Source organism: Pagrus major, chromosome 12 (assembly GCF_040436345.1).
Source record: "Pagrus major chromosome 12, Pma_NU_1.0".
NCBI lineage: Eukaryota > Metazoa > Chordata > Actinopteri > Spariformes > Sparidae > Pagrus > Pagrus major.
Genome location: NC_133226.1, coordinates 25,019,393 through 25,044,148, shown reverse-complemented (window position 1 = coordinate 25,044,148; position 24,756 = coordinate 25,019,393). Strand labels below are relative to the sequence as shown.

At 42.7% G+C, this 24,756-nt stretch overlaps 4 protein-coding genes across 4 annotated transcripts; all 4 read right to left on the bottom strand.

Annotated features, from left to right (window-relative positions):
* Positions 1–210: 210 nt before the first annotated feature.
* LOC141005880 (tripartite motif-containing protein 16-like) lies at positions 211–2,617 on the bottom strand. The gene has a single exon (XM_073477933.1). The coding sequence runs from the start codon at positions 2,600–2,602 to the stop codon at positions 932–934; it is 1,671 nt and encodes a 556-aa protein (XP_073334034.1). The 5' UTR covers positions 2,603–2,617; the 3' UTR covers positions 211–931.
* A 1,973-nt stretch (positions 2,618–4,590) lies between these two features.
* Positions 4,591–10,747, bottom strand: LOC141005646 (uncharacterized). The gene is made up of 2 exons (XM_073477568.1): positions 8,968–10,747; positions 4,591–7,611 (listed from the first exon to the last, which is right to left on the bottom strand). The coding sequence occupies exons 1-2, from the start codon at positions 10,670–10,672 to the stop codon at positions 5,726–5,728; spliced, it is 3,591 nt and encodes a 1,196-aa protein (XP_073333669.1). The 5' UTR covers positions 10,673–10,747; the 3' UTR covers positions 4,591–5,725.
* A 2,730-nt stretch (positions 10,748–13,477) lies between these two features.
* LOC141005645 (uncharacterized) lies at positions 13,478–19,645 on the bottom strand. Its single transcript, XM_073477566.1, has 2 exons — positions 17,989–19,645; positions 13,478–16,586 (listed from the first exon to the last, which is right to left on the bottom strand). The coding sequence occupies exons 1-2, from the start codon at positions 19,643–19,645 to the stop codon at positions 14,731–14,733; spliced, it is 3,513 nt and encodes a 1,170-aa protein (XP_073333667.1). The 3' UTR covers positions 13,478–14,730.
* A 1,958-nt stretch (positions 19,646–21,603) lies between these two features.
* On the bottom strand, positions 21,604–24,481 carry LOC141005527 (tripartite motif-containing protein 16-like). The gene has a single exon (XM_073477385.1). It carries the CDS (start codon positions 24,479–24,481, stop codon positions 22,811–22,813), a length of 1,671 nt encoding a protein of 556 aa, XP_073333486.1. The 3' UTR covers positions 21,604–22,810.
* Between the last annotated feature and the right edge of the window lie 275 nt (positions 24,482–24,756).

Sequence of the window (24,756 nt, the reverse complement as noted above, 5' to 3'; positions counted from 1 at the left end):
AAGATGCATTTCTGTGTATCCAACTAAATATTATTAAAAAAAACAACTCTTAGACTGACAGATGACACCCTGGACAACATGAGTCACAAGAAGATAGGATCAAATTTGGATTCAAACTTTACAACCCAGGATCGTCTCGCTGTGAGGTGACGGTGCTGTTTTCTCCATCAGCTTTGTATGATACCCTGGAATGAAGACAAGTAGAAAACACTTTGTTTATGTTTGTTTATTCATTTTATAAAGCTTCAGTTTGTTCACACATCCCATCAGTAAAGTCTGTTCAATGACTCTTGTTCAGTGATTTCATGTACAGATTCACTTCATCCACACAGTCAGTTTGTTTGAGCAGAATCTCAGCTACGTACAAGAAACTAATGAATGATCTTCTTATTGATTATGATCATGATCATCACAGTTTAATAGTCACTTACTTGTAAGTTGATTTGGACAACAACAACAACAACATTTGGTCTGCCAAACAAATGAATGTAAATGTGATTCTAGATTTCTTTACAAATGTACAAGAAGGTGACAACTAAATATCTACGATGAAGGAAGCTCTGCTGCTTTCTCTCAAACAACAACATACAAATGCATCAAAACAAACATTCAACAAACATTTCGAGCACAGAGACGTTTACACTTTCATGCAGAGAAATGTCAGTTCAGCTAAACAAAAGTCATCATGAGCAGTGAGAGCCTCCACGGCTGAACAGACACAGGAAGGAGCGCCGCCTAAAGAGACTCAAACATTTACAGAAAGACAAATGAGAAGATGTCAAAGTCCCGCCCATAATGTTTGATTGACAGGTGATCTCTGTGCAGTGAAGAAATGCCACAACAATCAGCTCTCAGCAACAAACATGAAGACAAAATAAGTTTAAGGATTCAAACACAGAGTTTAACCCACTGTCCCTGAAATGACTTCTGTCTATTTGAGTTTACACAACTCAGCAGTGGTTTCACGATCAACCCAAAGTCCAGCATAGAGAGGCTGAGTGAATGTGGTCTGGACTCTGTGGAGGAGAGTCATGGTTTCAGAGACGCTGTAGAAGGACAGAATACCTGCACTGTGATCCAGGTACACTCCAACTCTGGAGGACTCAGGACCTGAGACGGGACTGTCGATATTGTTGTACCAAAAGTCATAACTGTCATTGTTACAATCTAACGACCAGGATTTGTCATTCCATCCAAATGAACATTCATTTGACCTCCCTGCTCTGCTGATATTCTTGTATGCGACTGCTACTCCAACTCTGTCCCCTCTCCTCTCCACCTCCCAGTAACAATGTCCAGTCAGACTCTCTCTACTCAGGACCTGCTCCCAGTAGGTGAATCTGTCTGGGTGACTAGAATAAGACTGTTCATCTTCCATTCTTGTTGCTCTTCTGTTCCCCTCAGATAATAACAGATATGTGTTTGCTGTGTTTGGATCCAGTGTGATTTCACGTGAATATCTTAAGAATCCAGCTCTGGTCTCAGGCTCTGATTGAGACAGTAAAACATCAACTTCAGTCACTGTCAGTAAGATGTTTGTCCACGTCTCCCTCAGAAATTCCTGTAGTTTATCTCTGACCTCTGACACAGCTGCTGTCACATCCTCAAAGTACTTCAGAGGACGGATATTGATGCTGGATGAGTGTGTAGACTCACTGAGTGCTGACAGTGAGGGGTAGTTGTGTAGAAACTGGTTGTGATCCTCTGTGTGTGAGAGCTTCTTCAGCTCAGCATCTTTCCTCTTCAGCTCAGTGATCTCCTGCTCCAGCTTCTCCTGAAGCTCTTTGACTAGACTCACTTCAGTTTCCTGTTGGGATCTGACCTGCCGCTTCACATCAGAGCGTCTTTTCTCCATGAGACGGATCAGCTCGGTGAAGATCTTCTCACTGTCCTCCACTGTTTTATCAGCAGAGCCATTGATGGCCTCCACCTCCTGTTGAAGCACCTTCACATCTTCCTCTCTGTCCTGGATTCTCTGCTGGATGTTTTGTCGACTCACCTCCAGCTCTCTCTGCCTCTCAGTCCTCTCTGCTGCAGCTGTCACTGTGTCGTGGCCTTTATGTTGATCCACAGAGCAGAGATAACAGATACACTGCTGATCAGTACGGCAGAACATCTTCATCACCTCATTATGACGAGAGCAGATATTGTCCTGGAGGTTGGTGGTGGGCTCCACCAGCTTGTGATTTAGTAACTGAGACACATCGTAATGAGGCTGGAGGTGTTTCTCACAGTAAGAGACCAGACAGACCAGACAGGACTTGAGGGCTTTCAGTTTTCTCCCAGTGCAGAAATCACAGGCCACATCTTCAGGTCCAGCGTAGCAGTGATCAGCAGGAGCAGCTTGGAGTCCAGTCTTCTTCAGCTCCTCCACTAAAACTGCTAACATGGTGTTTTTAACCAGGGCAGGCCTCGGTGTGAAGGTCTGCCTACACTGAGGGCAGCTGTGGATTTCCTTCTCATCTTCTCTGTCCCAGTGATCTTTAATACAGTTCATGCAGTAGCTGTGTCCACAGTGAATAGTCACAGGATCTTTCAGTAGATCCAGACAGATCGAACAAGAGATAGTTTCTCGGTCCAGCTGAACTTCTTTCTGCGCCATTTCACCTCTCAGTGCCAACGACTGTCTGAGTCTCACTTCCTTGGATGTAAAATTAGTTTGAGCTCTGATCTTAGAGACACGAGTTCTCTTCAAACTTAATATCTGAAGGGGAGGGAACAAGGAAATACTGTATATGGACAGAGAGGATGTCACGCTGTCCGGCATCAACCTTTGATTTATTCCAGGACGAGGAGCCGCCTGTGAATCTGAACTTTGTTTCCTCATCAACAATAAAACAATAAAACCTGTAAAATATTTCTTGGCTCTTCAGGCTTTGTTGATATATTTCTCTAACTCTTCTGCAAATTCTGTTCAGTTTTCTTTTACTGGTTAAAAGCAGTTGACTGACAATAGAGACCTATCAAAGTTAACTGTCATTAAATATTGAAATTGATGATCTACTTTGAAGCATTTGTGACAAACCTGTTCAATTTCAGAACGTCACCCTGAGCAGTAATGGAAGGTAACTAAGTACATTTACTTAAGTACAATTTTGAGGTACTGTGCTTGAATATGTACATTTTCTGCTACTTTATACTTGCACACCACAAGTAAATATCATACTTTTGATCCACGACATTTATTACTTTAGTGACTCATGATTTTGCAGATTACATGCTGCATCAGAGCCGGTGTAGCACAGTTTTAAATTCATGCATTTAATCTGATTTTGAATATCAGAAAAATACTAAATATCTGACCTAATTACCGGTCGACCCCCGTCCACCCTCAGTATACAGTATCTAATTGACTTTTACTGTCTTCTTTTGCTGCTCAAGTTCATTTATTGCCACAAATTTACTTCAGATAATTCAGTGTATTTAATATCAGAAACTTAAAGGCTTAATATTTTAACATCATATCTTTACTTTTACTCAATTTTGACTTTGGGGTACGTTTTACAACATGGACCCTGAGCTAAACCAGCATTTCAATCTCCAGATGTGTTGGAACAAATATCATTAAACAAGTTATTTGGTGAAACTGTGAATCCACGACGATGTGAACAGAATGAAGCTCGCTGTGTTTGAGATAAGAGAGAAAAGGAAGTTATCAACCTTTGATTCATTCCAGGAGGAGGAGCTGCTCTGTGAATCTGAACTTTGTTTCCTCATTTACAATAAAACAATAAAACCTGGTGCACATTTGAAAAGTCTCAGTTTTTAGTCGTAAAATACTTCTTGGCTCTCAGGGCTTTGTTGATATACTTCTCTAACTCTTCCTCAAACTCTGTTCAGTTTTCTTTTACTGGTTAAAAGCAGCTGACTGACAATAGAGAGTTATCATAGTTAACTGTCATTAAACACTTAAATTAATATTTAATAATTTTCTCACATATTTACTTTGAAACATTTGTGACAAAAATATTTAATGTCAGAACATCTCCCTGAGCAGTGATGATATTTAACTCAGCACATTCACTCAAGAACTGTATTTAATTACAGTTTTAAGTTACTTGTACTTAAGCCTTTTCAGCACAACGTGGTTTGACCTGTGCTCGCTGCTGGGTTCAGTGACGTCACAGCACTGCCGCACCCAACGTGAAACCTGGTTGAACTCATGTAACACTTATTTACTTTAATAATTAATCATGTTATACACCAATGCTCAAGGCCGGAAGACTCCGTATGAGCTTAACGACATAACACAACAATAGATATTCAATGCAGCAATGATACATTTATTATTAATATTTGGGGTCTTCAGATGTTTTTTGCAGGTTTGGTTTGTTACAGCCTGCACAGGTGATCTGTGGGGACACAATATTATTTTGTTTCACGAACGTTAAAATCTGTGGAGGCACCTCTGTCAGCCTCAACACAATTCTTCACACAAAAGCATCGATATGAGAACGACCTTCTGACACACAACCTGAACACAGCGTGGTCAACATGAACTTCAGCAGCTGGTAAAACAAACTAAACTTAGTAGAAAATACACAAGAACATTATAAAAATATTTCAAACGGGTGATTTTATTACAAATGAATGAGGGCAGACAGTAAACACCACAGTCAGTGAGTGTCAGGAGCCAAACTACCACCAGGAAAAACAATAATTTCCACTTTTTTTAACCTCAAAAGATCATTTCTTTTGACTCACTGCAGTTTGATACCATTGACCACGATGTGTGACATCACTGGAAAGTTTCTCCTCAGCATGAAAACACGGTCTGAAACATGCAGACAAACTGAGCTGAGGAGCTTTAACCTCCACTACATCCCTGGTCGGCAGGATGAAGGCGCCCTCTTGTGTTGTGCATCAGTTTTCACATGTCAGTTGTTGAGCTGCTGTGATGTTCACTGCAGGAAGACATGTACAAACTTCACTGAGCCTTTGGCAGCTTCACACAACATCAGTAAAGACACATTTAAATGTGTGTGATATCACACTGTGTCAGTATGTTCACAGGAGTCACAGCCTGTAACACTGATGCTGCATTCAGGTCACATGGGAAAGATGGGAGAGAAGAGATTCCACTTTACAAATATTATTCACATCAGCTCTCAGGTTGTTAAAAGGATTTGGGAATGTGAGATTTCATGTACAGATTCACTTCATCCACACAGTCAGTTTGTTTGAGCAGAATCTCAGGTACGTACAAGAAACTAATGAATGATCTTCTTATTGATTATGATCGTGATAATTACAGTTTAATAGTCCCTTATTTGTAAGTCAACAACAACATTTGGTCTGCCAAACAAATAAATGTAAATGTGATTATAGATTTCTTTACAAATGTACAAGAAGGTGACAACTAAATATCTACGATGAAGGAAGCTCTGCTGCTTTCTCTCAAACAACAACATACAAATGCATCAAAACAAACATTCAACAAACATTTCGAGCACAGAGACGTTTACACTTTCATGCAGAGAAATGTCAGTTCAGCTAAACAAAAGTCATCATGAGCAGTGAGAGCCTCCACGGCTGAACAGACACAGGAAGGAGCGCCGCCTAAAGAAACTCAAACATTTACAGAAAGACAAATGAGAAGATGTCAAAGTCCCGCCCATAATGTTTGATTGACAGGTGATCTCTGTGCAGTGAAGAAATGCCACAACAATCAGCTCTCAGCAACAAACATGAAGACAAAATAAGTTTAAGGATTCAAACACAGAGTTTAACCCACTGTCCCTGAAATGACTTCTGTCTGTTTGAGTTTACACAACTCAGCAGTGGTTTTAGGATACAAACCAAGTCCAGCATATAGAGGCTGAGTGAATGTGGTCTGGACTCTGTGGAGGAGAGTGATGGTTTCAGAGACGCTGTAGAAGGACAGAATACCTGCACTGTGATCCAGGTACACTCCAACTCTGGAGGACTCAGGACCTGAGACGGGAGTGTTGATATTGTTGTAACAAAAGTTATAACTGTCATTGTCACAATATAACGACCAGGATTTGTCATTTCCTCCAAATAAAATTTCATATGAGCTCCCTGCTCTGCTGATATTCTTGTATGCGACTGCTACTCCAACTCCTCTCCCTCTCCTCTCCACCTCCCAGTAACAACGTCCAGTCAGACTCTCTCTACTCAGGACCTGAACCCAGTAAGTGAATCTGTCCGAGTGACTAGAATAAGACTGTTCATCTTCCATTCTTGTTGCTTCTCTGTTCCCCTCAGATAATACCAGACGTGTGTGTGCTGTGTTTGGATCCAGTGTGATTTCACATGAATATTTTAAGAATCCAGCTCTGGTCTTGGGCTCTGACTGAGACAGTAAAACATCCACATCAGTCACTGTCACTAAGATGTTTGTCCACGTCTCCCTCAGGACGTCCTGTAGTTTATCTCTGACCTCTGACACAGCTGCTGTCACATCCTCAAAGTAGCTCAGAGGACGGATATTGATGCTGGATGAGTGTGTAGACTCACTGAGTGCTGACAGTGAGGGGTAGTTGTGTAGAAACTGGTTGTGATCCTCTGTGTGTGAGAGCTTCTTCAGCTCGACGTCTTTCCTCTTCAGCTCAGTGATCTCCTGCTCCAGCTTCTCCTGAAGCTCTTTGACTCGACTCACTTCAGTTTCCTGCTGGGATCTGACCTGCTGCTTCACATCACAGCGTCTTTTCTCCATGAGACGGATCAGCTCGGTGAAGATCTTCTCACTGTCCTCCACTGTTTTATCAGCAGAGCCATTGATGGCCTCCACCTCCTGTTGAAGCACCTTCACATCTTCCTCTCTGTCCTGGATTCTCTGCTGGATGTTTTGTTGACTCACCTCGAGCTCTCTCTGCCTCTCAGTCCTCTCTGCTGCTGCTGACACTATGTCGTGGCCTTTATGTTCCTCCACAGAGCAGAGATAACAGATAGACTGCTGATCAGTACGGCAGAACATCTTCATCACCTCATTATGACGAGAGCAGATATTGTCCTGGAGCTTCGTGGTGGGCTCCACCAGCTTGTGATTCAGTAACTGAGCCACATCATAATGAGGCTGGAGGTGTTTCTCACAGTAAGAGACCAGACAGGCCAAGCAGACTAGACTGACCAGACAGACCAGACAGGACTTGAGGGCTTTCAGTATTCCCCCAGTGCAGACATCACTGGCCACATCTTCAGGTACAGCATAGCAGTGATCAGCAGGAGCAGCTTGGAGTCCAGTCTTCTTCAGCTCCTCCACTAAAGCTGCTAACATGGTGCTTCTCACCAGGGCAGGCCTCGGTGTGAAGCTCTGCCTACACTGAGGGCAGCTGTGGATTTTCTTCTCATCTTCTCCGTCCCACTGGTCTTTAATACAGTTCATGCAGTAGCTGTGTCCACAGGGAATAGTCACCGGATCCTTCAGTAGATCCAGACAGATCGAACAAGAAAGGGTTTCACGGACAAGCTGAACTCCTTTCTCGGCCATTTCACCTCTCAGTGCTAACAACTGTCTGAGTTTCACTTCCTGATAACTGAAACCAGTTTGAGCTCTGATCTGAACAGCATGTGTTGCTTCAGTGATGTGTGCCCGTCTGCTCCTGCACAGCACTGCATGTTGGTCACACCCATCCTCGAGCTGTAGATCTGAAGGGGAGTGAATGAGGAAACAGTTGCACAGAGTGGAGCTCGCTGTGTTTGAGAGCAGGAAGAAGAGGGAGGGGTCATTACGCTTCGATCCATTCCAGGAAGAGGAGCGGGGTGGAGAGAGACATCGTGTGTTGAACACTTGTTTACAATAGAGCTCATTTCTCATTTTAAACACTGGTCACTTCAGCTGTTAGGAGGTAAAGTCTTCTTAGAGTCAGAGGGTTTGGAGACGGCTCCCCAGTTTTCAACATTACCGAGTCATCCTGTTATTCAGTTTCTTCGACCTTTTTACTGATTATATTCATTCAAATACAGAACATGAAAGACACATAAATTAATCACTGGAGTTTTAAGTCCATTTATTCTGTGAGACAGTTATCCAACAGTTTATTTCTGTAAAACATGCAGACAAACTGAGCTGAGGAGCTTTAACCTCCACTACATCCCTGGTCGGCAGGATGAAGGCGCCCTCTTGTGTTGTGCATCAGTTTTCACATGTCAGTTGTTGAGCTGCTGTGATGTTCACTGCAGGAAGACATGTACACACTTCACTGAGCCTTTGGCAGCTTCACACAACATCAGTAAAGACACATTTAAATGTGTGTGATGTCACACTGTGTCAGTTTGTTCACAGGAGTCACAGCCTGTAACACTGATGCTGCATTCAGGTCACATGGGAAAGATGGGAGAGAAGAGATTCCACTTTATAAATATTATTCACATCAGCTCTCAGGTTGTTAAAAGGATTTGGGAATGTGAGATTTCATGTACAGATTCACTTCATCCACACAGTCAGTTTGTTTGAGCAGAATCTCAGCTACGTACAAGAAACTAATGAATGATCTTCTTATTGATTATGATCATGATAATTACAGTTTAATAGTCCCTTATTTGTAAGTTGATTTGGACAACAACAACAACATTTGGTCTGCCAAACAAATGAATGTAAATGTGATTATAGATTTCATTACAAATGTACAAGAAGGTGACAACTAAATATCTACGATGAAGGAAGCTCTGCTGCTTTCTCTCAAACAACAACATACAAATGCATCAAAACAAACATTCAACAAACATTTCGAGCACAGAGACGTTTACACTTTCATGCAGAGAAATGTCAGTTCAGCTAAACAAAAGTCATCATGAGCAGTGAGAGCCTCCACGGCTGAACAGACACAGGAAGGAGCGCCGCCTAAGGAAACTCAAACATTTACAGAAAGACAAATGAGAAGATGTCAAAGTCCCGCCCATAATGTTTGATTGACAGGTGATCTCTCTGCAGTGAAGAAATGCCACAACAATCAGCTCTCAGCAACAAACATGACGACAAAATAAGTTTAAGGATTCAAACACAGAGTTTAACCCACTGTCCCTGAAATGACTTCTGTCTATTTGAGTTAAACAACTCAGCAGTGGTTTCATCATCAAGCCAAAGTCCAGCATAGAGAGGCTGAGTGAATGTGGTCTGGACTCTGTGGAGGAGAGTCATGGTTTCAGAGACGCTGTAGAAGGACAGAATACCTGCACTGTGATCCAGGTACACTCCAACTCTGGAGGACTCAGGACCTGAGACGGGAGTTCTGACTTTGTTGTACCAAAAGTAATAACTGTCATTGGTACAATATAACGACCAGGATTTGTCATTATATCCAAATGAACTTTCCTCTGAGTCATCTGCTCTGCTGATATTCTTGTAGACAACTGCTACTTCAACTCCTCCTCCTCTCCTCTCCACTTCCCAGTAACAACGTCCAGTCAGACTCTCTCTACTCAGGACCTGACAATAGTCAGTGAATCTGTCTGGGTGACTAGAATAAGACTGTTCATCTTCCATTCTTGTTGCTTTTCTGTCCCCCTCAGATAATAACATCCAAGTATTTGCTGTGTTTGGATCCAGTGTGATTTCACGTGAATATTTTAAGAATCCAGCTCTGTTCTTGGGCTCTGATTGAGACAGTAAAACATCCACTTGAGTCACTGTCACTAAGATGTTTGTCCACGTCTCCTTCAGAACGTCCTGTAGTTTGTCTCTGACCTCTGACACAGCTGCTGTCACATCCTCAAAGTAGCTCAGAGGACGGATATTGATGCTGGATGAGTGTGTAGACTCACTGAGTGCTGACAGTGAGGGGTAGTTGTGTAGAAACTGGTTGTGATCCTCTGTGTGTGAGAGCTTCTTCAGCTCAGCGTCTTTCCTCTTCAGCCCAGTGATCTCCTGCTCCAGCTTCTCCTGAAGCTCTTTGACTCGACTCACTTCAGTTTCCTGCTGGGATCTGACCTGCTGCTTCACATCAGAGCGTCTTTTTTCCATGAGACGGATCAGCTTGGTGAAGATCTTCTCACTGTCCTCCACTGTTTTATCAGCAAAGCGATTGATGTCCTCCACCTCCTGTTGAAGCACCTTCACATCTTCCTCTCTGTCCTGGATTCTCTGCTGGATGTTTTGTCGACTCACCTCGAGCTCTCTCTGCCTCTCAGTCCTCTCTGCTGCAGCTGTCACTGTGTCGTGGCCTTTATGTTGATCCACAGAGCAGAGATAACAGATACACTGCTGATCAGTACGGCAGAACATCTTCATCACCTCATTATGACGAGAGCAGATGTTCTCCTTCAGCTTCTCGGTGGGCTCCACCAGCTTGTGATGTTCAAACATAGGTGATTCATAATGAGGCTGGAGGTGTTTCTCACAGTAAGAGACCAGACAGACCAGACAGGACTTGAGGGCTTTCAGTTTTCTCCCAGTGCAGAAATCACAGGCCACATCTTCAGGTCCAGCGTAGCAGTGATCAGCAGGAGCAGCTTGGAGTCCAGTCTTCTTCAGCTCCTCCACTAAAACTGCTAACATGGTGTTTTTCAGCAGCTCAGGCCTCGGTTTGAAGCTCTTCCTGCACTGAGGGCAGCTGTGGATTTCCTTCTCATCTTCTCCGTCCCAGTGATCTTTAATACAGTTCATGCAGTAGCTGTGTCCACAGGGAATAGCCACCGGATCCTTCAGTAGATCCAGACAGATCGAACAAGAGAAGGTTTCCCGGTCCAGCTGAACTCCTTTCTCGGCCATTTCACCTCTCAGTGCCAACGACTGTCTGAGTTTCACTTCCTGATAACTGAAACCAGTTTGAGCTCTGATCTGAACAGCGTGTGTTGCTTCAGTGATGTGTGCCTGTCTGCTCCTGCACTGCACTGCATGTTGGTCACACCCATCCTCGAGCTGTAGATCTGAAGGGGAGTGAATGAGGAAACAGTTGCACAGAGTGGAGCTTGCTGTGTTTGAGAGCAGGAAGAAGAGGGAGGGGTCATTACGTTTCGATCCGTTCCAGGAAGAGGAGCGGGGTGGAGAGAGACATCGTGTGTTGAACACTTGTTTACAATAGAGCTCATTTCTCATTTTAAACACTGGTCACTTCAGCTGTTAGGAGGTAAAGTCTTCTTAGAGTCAGAGGGTTTGGAGACGGCTCCTCAGTTTTCAACATTACTGAGTCATCCTGTTATTCAGTTTAATCGACCTTTTTACTGATTACATTCATTCAAATACAGAACATGAAAGACACATGAATTAAACACTGGAGTTTTAAGTCCATTCATTCTCTGAGACAGTTATCCAACAGTTTATTTCTGTATTTTCGAGCTCATAAGGATCTGTTTGAACTGCATTGCTGGCTTTAAAAAAATTAATAATACCAGTGTTAGAGTCAACTTTTCAACATCCAGAACTCACTGAAATGTTTTCTGACATTGAATTCTCCACTTAATCATGTGTTGTACATCCACATTAATAGAGAGTTCTCTGTTAAATTTGGCTATCAATAATAATTAGTTATTTTCAGGGATAATAATTAATTATGATAAATTATAAGATCCAATTTTCATTAGATCACCTAGCTGAGAGACAGGGGCAGGACAGCTGTTATCACTCTCATGGAGGTGCAGAGAGGAGGCGGGGCACTCCTGGGGTGATCTGGTCCCCCTTTCAGAGGGATGGGCACTGATGAAGCTGTCATATATCAGAGACTGGGAACAGTGGGTAGAATATCTTCTGGGGATTCAACTACCTGTGACTTCACTGTCTGTTCTAGAAATATGGGAAGTCATGTAACTGTTATCTCTGTCTCTCAGTGGAGGTTGAGGAACTGACTTAATTCCCAAGGACTTAGGGTCAGTTGGGAATTGTTCACATCTTCTGAGTGGAGAGGGAGTTACCTTTCTATCAAGGGAGGAGTGTTAATCAGAGTAACCAGAATCACATTGGCTGAATGACTGTGGTCGGGAAATACATTCTGACCTAAGCCTTAACAACTCCTCCTTGTGTGAGCAAAGATCTAACTCTGCTGAGTGCAGGTAATCTAAATAGCGCATGGCTTTCTTATTAGCCATCTGAACTTCATGGAGGACACTAGAGTTATGTGCTCTAAGAAGTTTTACCTCCTGTTCTAGGGCTGTTTTGCTCAGAACAGCAAGGCTGGTTTGGCTGTGGAAGATCAGAAGCAAACATCTTAACAACTGGCCTGTGGATGTGGTCTGCACATCACACCTGTCCTTAAGTAGGGACTCTATCTCTTCATTGCACTCACTGAGATTTAACCTGCTAATGACTTCAGGGCAGTCAGGTTTTACACTCTGTGCCAGGGAAGATATAAATCGCTCTACACAGGGGTCATCCATTGTTAAACAAGTTGTCTAAACAACAATCAGTGTGGTTGGCTATGGTGTTGCTTTGGCAGACACTCTGTAGTGTAGCTTGGGAGGAGTACACTAGCCTAACCAAACTGTGTTATAACCTACACTATAGAGGGTAGCTTCCTGTGGAGGAGGGGTGGCTATGGCACAATCTAGTGGCTCTTGTAGGCATACAGATTGGGGCCAATAAAGATAAACACAGTTTTACAAGTGTAACTTTGCCTTCCGAACTTTCAACATGCACTAACTGGAATGCAGGGCAGTAACAGTCAGAGGATTGTCTCTTAACGTTGACTCGGGCTGAAACACGTGGTAGTAACAGCTATAGTACAAAACTTCTGTTCACAGGACTGGCAGCATGCTGTCGCTATATCTCCGGCTCTGCTTCTTACTCAGGCTAAAATGCAAGGCAGTCACAGCCAGATATAAACTTCCATGTATCACAGGGCCTGTGGCACGCTGTGATTGACACGAGGAGCACTTGAATTGTCATCAGATTCTGACAGCTTGACTAGAATGCAACAAATACAGGATATTCAAATGCTGAACTGAAATTTTTACAATTTCTACAGACCACTTTCAACTTGAATTGATGGCAGCAATAGCAAAGGCTCAAAGTGGCAGTTAATAACCTAAAAGAGTTTGGTTAATTAAATGGGTTATACATTTGATTGATAAATCAATTCTCACCACACTGCAATTGTTTGTAAGTACAAATCAACGTCTACTCCTGTAGTAGAGTAGTGGGGTTAAATTTTAAAACTTTTGGCTCAAGTTTTCAAGATGTGAACCTCAAATTTTTGCACTGGCCAAATTATGCTGAAATTAATATTGCACATGTATGTTTGCCAACAGTACATTGCCTCACACGGGGCACCATATGTTGTGCTTCAACATTAATAGGGAGTTTGGGGTTAAATTTGGTGATCAATAATAATTCATTATTATCAGGGATAATTATTAATTATGATAAATAATAAGATCCAATTTTCATTAGATCACCTCAGGGCACCATCCATTACCATAACAGCTAGTAATGGTCGAAGATTGTGGAGTCTTTGAAAGAGTAGAAGTTGGCAACATTCATTCTTGTACAATATTAAATAAACAGCATGAAGGTTCAAAAGTCTTTTATTTAACACAAAGATGAAAACACAATCTAACTAACATGTACTACATACAGGTGTGTGTGTGTGTGTGTCTGGAAGAAGACCCTGAGTGTGTGTGAAGCATAATTCAACTAATGTCAAATTAAACATGTAGCAAAGCAAACTACCAATAACCTGACTACACAGAGATTACAATAACACCCAAACAGTGAACCAAAAAATTAATAAAAACATTCTGATTTCTTGAATTCTGCTGAAACAACATGTACTTGTATATATGACTCCTAACCAAATGTAAAGAATCACACATTCATTTAGTGATTTTATGACTGGAGCTGATCTATGCTGCACATTTTCAATTTGTTGTAAATGTTGAGTCACTCACTGGTTGAGTCAAGAACAACATTAATCTCCACCGATCATAAATGATTGTGTCTCGATGACTTAAAATGAGACTGAACATGTTGCTTTCAGACGAGATTTTGATTCTGACTGAACTGAATTCATTCAAATGTCATCATGATTATAAAAATCATTCCTAAAGTACTTCTGTGCTGGAAAAGGTGGAGTAACTTTACCTGTGATGGTGCAATAAATCAATCACAGTTGCCAGGAGCTCTAATCGTGACTGTTTTCGATGCATTTCTGTGTAGCCAATTAAAAATAATGAAATAAAAACAGCTCTAGTAAAGTCTATTAAATGACTCTTATTCAGTGATTTCATGTACAGATTCACTTCATCCACACAGTCAGTTTGTTTGAGCAGAATCTCAGCTATGTACAAGAAACTAATGAATGATCTGCTTATTGATTATGATCGTGACAATTACAGTTAAACAGTCCCTTATTTATAAGTCAACAACAACATTTGGTCTGCCAAACAAATAAATGTAAATGTGAGTCTAGATTTTTTTACAAATGTACAAGAAGGTGACGACTAAATATCTACGATGAAGGAAGCTCTGCTGCTTTCTCTCAAACAACAACATACAAATGCATCAAAACAAACATTCAACAGACATTTAGAGCACAGAGACGTTTACACTTTCATGCAGAGAAATGACAGTTCAGCTAAACAAAAGTCATCATGAGCAGTGAGAGCCTCCACGGCTGAACAGACACAGGAAGGAGCGCCGCCTAAAGAAACTCAAACATTTACAGAAAGACAAATGAGAAGATGTCAAAGTCCCGCCCATAATGTTTGATTGACAGGTGATCTCTGTGCACTGAAGAAATGCCACAACAATCAGCTCTCAGCAACAAACATGAAGACAAAATAAGTTTAAGGATTCAAACACAGAGTTTAACCCACTGTCCCTGAAATGACTTCTGTCTATTTGAGTTTACACAACTCAGCAGTGGTTTCAGGATAAAGCCAAAGTCCAGCATAGAGAGGCTGAGTGAATGTGGTCTGGACTCTGTGGAGGAGAATCATGGTTTCAGAGATGCTGTAGAAGGACAGAATACCTGCACTGTGATCCAGGTACACTCCAACTCTGGAGGACAGAGGACCTGAGACGGGAGTTTTGACATTGTTGTACCAAAAGTTATAACTGTTTGTCTTACAATTTAATGCCCAGGATTTGTCATTCTGTCCAAATGAACTTTGATCTGACCTCCCTGCTCTGCTGATATTCTTGTATGCGACTGCTACATCAACTGCTCCCCCTCTTCTCTCCACCTCCCAGTAACAACGTCCAGTCAGACTCTCTCTACTCAGGACCTGAGACCATGAGGTGAATCTGTCTGGGTGACTAGAATAAGACTGTTTAACTTCCATTCTTGTTACTTTTCTGTCCCGTTCAGATAATAACAGACGTGTATTTGCTGTGTTTGGATCCAGTGTGATTTCACGTGAATATTTTAAGAATCCAGCTCTGGTCTTGGGCTCTGGTTGAGACAGTACAACATCCACTTCAGTCACTGTCAGTAAGATGTTTGTCCATGTCTCCCTCAGGACGTCCTGTAGTTTATCTCTGACCTCTGACACAGCTGCTGTCACATCCTCAAAGTATCTCAGAGGACGGATATTGATGCTGGATGAGTGTGTAGACTCACTGAGTGCTGACAGTGAGGGGTAGTTGTGTAGAAACTGGTTGTGATCCTCTGTGTGTGAGAGCTTCTTCAGCTCAGCGTCTTTCCTCTTCAGCTCAGTGATCTCCTGCTCCAGCTTCTCCTGAAGCTCTTTGACTCGACTCACTTCAGTTTCCTGCTGGGATCTGACCTGCTGCTTCACATCAGAGCGTCTTTTCTCCATGAGACGGATCAGCTCGGTGAAGATCTTCTCACTGTCCTCCACTATTTTATCAGCAGAGCCATTGATGGCCTCCACCTCCTGTTGAAGCACCTTCACATCTTCCTCTCTGTCCTGGATTCTCTGCTGGATGTTTTGTCGACTCACCTCGAGCTCTCTCTGCCTCTCAGTCCTCTCTGCTGCTGCTGACACTATGTCATGGCCTTTATGTTCCTCCACAGAGCAGAGATAACAGATAGACTGCTGATCAGTACGGCAGAACATCTTCATCACCTCATTATGACGAGAGCAGATATTGTCCTGGAGCTTGGTGGTGGGCTCCACCAGCTTGTGATTCAGTAACTGAGCCACATCATAATGAGGCTGGAGGTGTTTCGCACAGTAAGAGACCAGACACACCAGACAGACCAGACTGACCAGATAGACCAGACAGGACTTGAGGGCTTTCAGTATTATCCCAGTGCAGACATCACAGGCCACATCTTCAGGTACAGCATAGCAGTGATCAGCAGGAGCAGCTTGGAGTCCAGTCTTCTTCAGCTCCTCCACTAAATCTGCTAACATAGTGTTTTTAACCAGGGCAGGCCTCGGTGTGAAGGTCTGTCTACACTGAGGGCAGCTGTGGATTTCCTTCTCATCTTCTCCGTCCCAGTAGCTTTTAATACAGTTCATGCAGTAGCTGTGTCCACAGGGAATAGCCACCGGATCCTTCAGTAGATCCAGACAGATCGAACAAGAGAAGGTTTCCCGGTCCAGCTGAACTCCTGTCTCGGCCATTTCACCTGTCAGTGCAAACAACTGTCTGAGTTTCACTTCCTGATAACTGAAACCGGTTTGAGCTCTGATCTGAACAGCGTGTGTTGCTTCAGTGATTTGTGCCTGTCTGCTCCTGCACTGCACTGCATGTTGGTCACACCCATCCTCGAGCTGTAGATCTGAAGGGGAGTGAATGAGGAAACAGTTGCACAGAGTGGAGCTCGCTGTGTTTGAGAGCAGGAAGAAGAGGGAGGGGTCATTACGCTTCGATCCATTCCAGGAAGAGGAGCGGGGTGGAGAGAGACATCGTGTGTTGAACACTTGTTTACAATAGAGCTCATTTCTCATTTTAAACACTGGTCACTTCAGCTGTTAGGAGGTAAAGTCTTCTTAGAGTCAGAGGGTTTGGAGACGGCTCCCCAGTTTTCAACATTACCGAGTCATCCTGTTATTCAGTTTCAACGACCTTTTTACTGATTATATTCATTCAAATACAGAACATGAAAGACAGATGAATTAATCACTGGAGTTTTAAGTCCATTTATTCTGTGAGACAGTTATCCAACAGTTTATTTCTGTAAAACATGTAGACAAACTGAGCTGAGGAGCTTTAACCTCCACTACATCCCTGGTCGGCAGGATGAAGGCGCCCTCTTGTGTTGTGCATCAGTTTTCACGTGTCAGTTGTTGAGCTGCTGTGATGTTCACTGCAGGAAGACATGTACAAACTTCACTGAGCCTTTGGCAGCTTCACACAACATCAGTAAAGACACATTTAAATGTGTGTGATGTCACACTGTGTCAGTTTGTTCACAGGAGTCACAGCCTGTAACGCTGATGCTGCATTCAGGTCACATGGGAAAGATGGGAGAGAAGAGATTCCACTTTATAAATATTATTCACATCAGCTCTCAGGTTGTTAAAAGGATTTGGGAATGTGAGATTTCATGTACAGATTCACTTCATCCACACAGTCAGTTTGTTTGAGCAGAATCTCAGCTATGTACAAGAAACTAATGAATGAGCTGCTTATTGATTATGATCATGATAATCACAGTTTTATAGTCCCTTATTTGTAAGTTGATTTGGACAACAACAACAACATTTGGTCTGCCAAACAAATAAATGTAAATGTGATTATAGATTTCTTTACAAATGTACAAGAAGGTGACAACTAAATATCTACGATGAAGGAAGCTCTGCTGCTTTCTCTCAAACAACAACATACAAATGCATCAAAACAAACATTCAACAAACATTTCGAGCACAGAGACGTTTACACTTTCATGCAGAGAAATGTCAGTTCAGCTAAACAAAAGTCATGAGCAGTGAGAGCCTCCACGGCTGAACAGACACAGGAAGGAGCGCCGCCTAAACAAACTCAAACATTTACAGAAAGACAAGTGAGAAGATGTCAAAGTCCCGCCCATAATACTTGATTGACAGGTGATCTCTGTGCAGTGAAGAAATGCCACAACAATCAGCTCTCAGCAACAAACATGAAGACAAAATAAGTTTAAGGATTCAAACACAGAATTTAACCCACTGTCCCTGAAATGACTTCTGTCTATTTGAGTTTACACAACTCAGCAGTGGTTTCATGATCAAGCCAAAGTCCAGCATAGAGAGGCTGAGTGAATGTGGTCTGGACTCTGCGGAGGAGAGTCATGGTTTCAGAGATGCTGTAGAAGGACAGAATACCTGCCCTGTGATCCAGGTACACTCCAACTCTGGAGGACCGAGGACCTGAGACGTGAGTGTCGATCTTGATGTACCAAAATTCATAACCGTCATTGTGCCAAAATAACGACCAGGATTTGTCATTACATCCAAAAAAACTTTCATCTGAGTCCCCTGCTCTGCTGATATTCTTGTAGGCGACTGCTACGTCAACTTCTCCCCCTCTCCACTCCACCTCCCAGTAACAACGTCCAGTCAGACTCTCTCTACTCAGGACCTGATCCCACCAAGTGAATCTGTCTGGGTGACTAGAATAAGACTGTTCATCTTTCATTACTGTTGCTTTTCTGTTCCCATCAGATAATAACAGCCATGTGTTTGCTGTGTTTGGATCCAGTGTGATTTCACGTGAATATTTTAAGAATCCAGCTCTGGTCTTGGGCTCTGATTGAGACAGTAAAACATCCACTTCAGTCACTGTCAGTGAGATGTTTCTCCACATCTCCCTCAGGACGTCCTGTAGTTTATCTTTGACCTCTGACACAGCTGCTGTCACATCCTCAAAGTAGCTCAGAGGACGGATATTGATGCTGGATGAGTGTGTAGACTCACTGAGTGCTGACAGTGAGGGGTAGTTGTGTAGAAACTGGTTGTGATCCTCTGTGTGTGAGAGCTTCTTCAGCTCAGCGTCTTTCCTCTTCAGCCCAGTGATCTCCTGCTCCAGCTTCTCCTGAAGCTCTTTGACTCGACTCACTTCAGTTTCCTGCTGGGATCTGACCTGCTGCTTCACATCAGAGCGTCTTTTCTCCATGAGACGGATCAGCTGGGTGAAGATCTTCTCACTGTCCTCCACTGTTTTATCAGCAGAGCCATTGATGGCCTCAACCTCCTGTTGAAGCACCTTCACATCTTCCTCTCTGTCCTGGATTCTCTGCTGGATGTTTTGTCGACTCACCTCGAGCTCTCTCTGCCTCTCAGTCCTCTCTGCTGCAGCTGACACTATGTCGTGGCCTTTATGTTGATCCACAGAGCAGAGATAACAGATACACTGCTGATCAGTCTGGCAGAATATCTTCATCACCTCATTATGACGAGAGCAGATATTGTCCTGGAGGTTGGTGGTGGGCTCCACCAGCTTGTGATTTAGTAACTGAGACACATCGTAATGAGGCTGGAGGTGTTTCTCACAGTAAGAGACCAGACAGACCAGACAGGACTTGAGGGCTTTCAGTTTTCTCCCAGTGCAGAAATCACAGGTCACATCTTCAGGTCCAGCGTAGCAGTGATCAGCAGGAGCAGCTTGGAGTCCAGTCTTCTTCAGCTCCTCCACTAAAACTGCTAACATGGTGTTTTTAACCAGGGCAGGCCTCGGTGTGAAGGTCTGCCTACACTGAGGGCAGCTGTAGATTTCCTTCTCATCTTCTCTGTCCCAGTGATCTTTAATACAGTTCATGCAGTAGCTGTGTCCACAGTGAATAGTCACCGGATCCTTCAGTAGATCCAGACAGATCGAACAAGAGATAGTTTCCCGGTCCAGCTGAACTTCTTTCTGCGCCATTTCACCTCTCAGTGCCAACAACTGTCTGAGTCTCACTTCCTTGGATGTAAAATTAGTTTGAGCTCTGATCTTAGAGACATGAGTTCTCTTCAAACTTAATATCTGAAGGGGAGGGAACAAGGAAATATTGTATATGGACAGAGAGGATGTCACTCTGTCCTGCATCAACCTTTGATTCATTCCAGGACGAGGAGCCGCCTGTGAATCTGAACTTTGTTTCCTTATTAACAATAAAACAATAAAACCTGTAAAATATTTCTTGGCTCTTCAGGCCTTGTTGATATATTTCTCTAACTCTTCCGCAAATTCTGTTCAGTTTTCTTTTACTGGTTAAAAGCAATTGACTGACAATAGAGACCTATCATAGTTAACTGTCATTAAATATTGAAATTGATGATCTACTTTGAAGCATTTGTGACAAACCTGTTCAATTTCAGAACATCACCCTGAGCAGTAATGGAAGGTAACTAAGTATATTTACTTAAGTACAATTTTGAGGTACTGTGTTTGAATATGTACATTTTCTGCTACTTTATACTTGCACACCACAAGTAAATATCACATTTTTTAACCACTACATTTATTACTTTAGTGACTCATGATTTTGCAGATTACATGCTGCATCAGAGCCGGTGTAGCACAGTTTTAAATTCATGTGTTTAATCTGATTTTGACTATCAGAAAAATACTAAATATCTGACCTAATTACCGGTCGACCCCCGTCCGCCCTCAGTATACAGTATCTAATTGACTTTTACTGTCTTCTTTTGCTGCTCAAGTTCATTTATTGCCACAAATTTACTTCAGATAGTTCAGTGTATTTAATATCAGAAACTTAAAGGCTTAATATTTTAACACCATATCTTTACTTTTACTCAATTTTGACTTTTGGGTACTTTTCACAACATGGACCCTGAGCTAAACCAGCATTTCAATCTCCAGACGTGTTGGAACAAATATCATTAAACAAGTTATTTGTTGAAACTGTGAATCCACGACAATGTGAACAGAATGAAGCTCGCTGTGTTTGAGATAAGAGAGAAAAGGAAATTATCAACCTTTGATTCACTCCAGGAGGAGGAGCTGCTCTGTGAATCTGAACTTTGTTTCCTCATTTACAATAAAACAATAAAACCTGGTGCACATTTGAAAAGTCCTCAGTTTTTAGTCGTAAAATCTTCTTGGCTCTTCAGGCTTTGTTGGTATATTTCTCTAACTCTTCCTCAAACTCTGTTCAGTTTTCTTTTACTGGTTAAAAGCAGCTGACTGACAATATAGAGTTATCATAGTTAACTGTCATTAAACACTTAAATTAATATTTAATAATTTTCTCACATATTCACTTTTTAAACATTTGTGACAAAAATATTTAATGTCAGAACATCTCCCTGAGCAGTGATGGTATTTAACTCAGCACATTCACTCAAGAACTGTATTTATTTACAGTTTTAAGTTACTTGTACTTAAGCCTTTTCAGGACAACGTGGTTTGACCTGTGCTCGCTGCTGGGTTCAGTGACGTCACAGCACTGCCGCACCCAACGTCAAACCTGGTTGAACTCATGTAACACTTATTTGCTTTAATAATTAATCATGTTATACAACAATGCTCAAGGCCGGAAGACTCCGTATGAGCTAAAGGACATAACACAACAATAGATATTCAATGCAGAAATAATACATTTATTATTAATATTTGGGGTCTTCAGATGTTTTTTGCAGGTTTGGTTTGTTACAGCCTATACAGGTGATCTGTGGGGACACAATATTATTTTCTTTCACGAAGGTTAAAATCTGTGGAGGCACCTCTGTCAGCCTCAACACAATTCTTCACACAAAAGCATCGATATGAGAACGACCTTCTGACACACAACCTGAACACACCGTGGTCAACATGAACTTCAGCAGCTGGTAAAACAAACTAAACTTAGTAGAAAATACACAAGAACATTATAAAAATATTTCAGACGGGCGATTTTTATTACAAATGAAGAAGGGCAGACAGTAAACACCACAGTCAGTGAGTGTCAGGAGCCAAACTACCACCAGGAAAAACAATAATTCCCACTTGTTTAACCTCAAAGATAATTTCTTTTGACTCACTGCAGTTTGACACCATTGACCATGATGTGTGACATTACTGGAACGTTTCTCATCAGCATGAAAACACGGTCTGAAACATGTAGACAAACTGAGCTGAGGAGCTTTAACCCCCACTACATCCCTGGTCGGCAGGATGAAGGCGCCCTCTTGTGTTGTGCATCAGTTTTCACATGTCAGTTGTTGAGCTGCTGTGATGTTCACTGCAGGAAGACATGCACAAACTTCACTGAGCCTTTGGCAGCTTCACACAACATCAGTAAAGACACATTTAAATGTGTGTGATATCACACTGTGTCAGTTTGTTCACAGGAGTCACAGCCTGTAACACAGATGCTGCATTCAGGTCACATGGGAAAGATGGGAGAGAAGAGATTCCACTTTACAAATATTATTCACATCAGCTCTCAGGTTGTTAAAAGGATTTGGGAATGTGAGATTTCATGTACAGATTCACTTCATCCACACAGTCAGTTTGTTTGAGCAGAATCTCAGCTATGTACAAGAAACTAATGAATGATCTGCTTATTGATTATGATCATGATGATTACAGTTGAATAGTCACTTATCTGTAAGTCAATTTGGACAACAACAACAACATTTGGTCTGCCAAACAAATAAATGTAAATGTGATTATAGATTTCTTTACAAATGTACAAGAAGGTGACAACTAAATATCTACGATGAAGGAAGCTCTGCTGCTTTCTCTCAAACAACAACATACAAATGCATCAAAACAAACATTCAACAAACATTTCGAGCACAGAGACGTTTACACTTTCATGCAGAGAAATGTCAGTTCAGCTAAACAAAAGTCATCATGAGCAGTGAGAGCCTCCACGGCTGAACAGACACAGGAAGGAGCGCTGCCTAAAGAGACACAAACATTTACAGAAAGACAAATGAGAAGATGTCAAAGTCCCGCCCATAATGTTTGATTGACAGGTGATCTCTGTGCAGTGAAGAAATGCCACAACAATCAGCTCTCAGCAACAAACATGAAGACAAAATAAGTTTAAGGATTCAAACACAGAGTTTAACCCACTGTCCCTGAAATGACTTCTGTCTATTTGAGTTTACACAACTCAGCAGTGGTTTCAGGATAAATATAAAGTCCAGCATAGAGAGGCTGAGTGAATGTGGTCTGGACTCTGTGGAGGAGAGTCATGGTTTCAGAGATGCTGTAGAAGGACAGAATACCTGCACTGTGATCTAGGTACACTCCAACTCTGGAGGACTCAGGACCTGAGACGGGAGTTTGGACTTTGTTGTACCAAAAGGTATAACTGTCATTGTCACAATCTAACAACCAGGATTTGTCATTCCGTCCAAATGAACTTTGATCTGACTCCCCTGTTCTGCTGATATTCTTGTATGCGACTGCTACTTCAACTCCTCCCCCTCTCCACTCCACCTCCCAGTAACAACGTCCAGTCAGACTCTCTCTACTCAGGACCTGATCCCACACAGTGAATCTGTCTGGGTGACTAGAATAAGACTGTTCATCTTCCATGTTTGTTACTTTTCTGTCCCCCTCAGATAATGACAGCCATGTATTTGCTGTGTTTGGATTCAGTGTGATTTCACGTGAATATTTTAAGAATCCAGCTCTGGTCTTGGGCTCTGATTGAGACGGTAAAACATCCACTTCAGTCACTGTCACTAAGATGTGTGTCCATGTCTCCCTCAGAACGTCCTGTAGTTTATCTCTGACCTCTGACACAGCTGCTGTCACATCCTCAAAGTACTTCAGAGGACGGATATTGATGCTGGATGAGTGTGTAGACTCACTGAGTGCTGACAGTGAGGGGTAGTTGTGTAGAAAGTGGTTGTGATCCTCTGTGTGTGAGAGCTTGTTCAGCTCAGCGTCTTTCCTCTTCAGCTCAGTGATCTCCTGCTCCAGCTTCTCCTGAAGCTCTTTGACTCGACTCACTTCAGTTTCCTGCTGGGATCTGACCTGCTGCTTCACATCAGAGCGTCTTTTCTCCATGAGACGGATCAGCTTGGTGAAGATCTTCTCACTGTCCTCCACTGTTTCATCAGCAGAGCGATTGATGGCCTCCACCTCCTGCTGAAGCACCTTCACATCTTTCTCTCTGTCCTGGATTCTCTGCTGGATGTTTTGTCGACTCACCTCGAGCTCTCTCTGCCTCTCAGTCCTCTCTGCTGCAGCTGTCACTGTGTCGTGGCCTTTATGTTGATCCACAGAGCAGAGATAACAGATACACTGCTGATCAGTACGGCAGAACATCTTCATCACCTCATTATGACGAGAGCAGATGTTGTCCTTCAGCTTCTCAGTGGGCTCCACCAGCTTGTGGTGTTCAAACATAGGTGATTCATAATGAGGCTGGAGGTGTTTCTCACAGTAAGAGACCAGACAGACCAGACAGGACTTGAGGGCTTTCAGTTTTCTCCCAGTGCAGAAATCACAGGTCACATCTTCAGGTCCAGCGTAGCAGTGATCAGCAGGAGCAGCTTGGAGTCCAGTCTTCTTCAGCTCCTCCACTAAAACTGCTAACATGGTGCTTTTCAGCAGCTCAGGTCTCGGTTTGAAGCTCTTCCTGCACTGAGGGCAGCTGTGGATTTCCTTCTCATCTTCTCTGTCCCAGTGATCTTTAATACAGTTCATGCAGTAGCTGTGTCCACAGGGAATAGCCACCGGATCCTTCAGTAGATCCAGACAGATCGAACAAGAGAAGGTTTCCCGGTCCAGCTGAACTCCTTTCTCGGCCATTTCACCTCTCAATGCAAACAACTGTCTGAGTTTCACTTCCTGATAACTGAAACCGGTTTGAGCTCTGATCTGAACAGCATGTGTTGCTTCAGTGATTTGTGCCTGTCTGCTCCTGCACTGCACTGCATGTTGGTCACACCCATCCTCGCGCTGTAGATCTGAAGGGGAGTGAATGAGGAAACAGTTGCACAGAGTGGAGCTCGCTCTGTTTGACTGCAGGAAGAAGAGGGAGGGGTCATTACGCTTCGATCCATTCCAGGAAGAGGAGCAGGGTG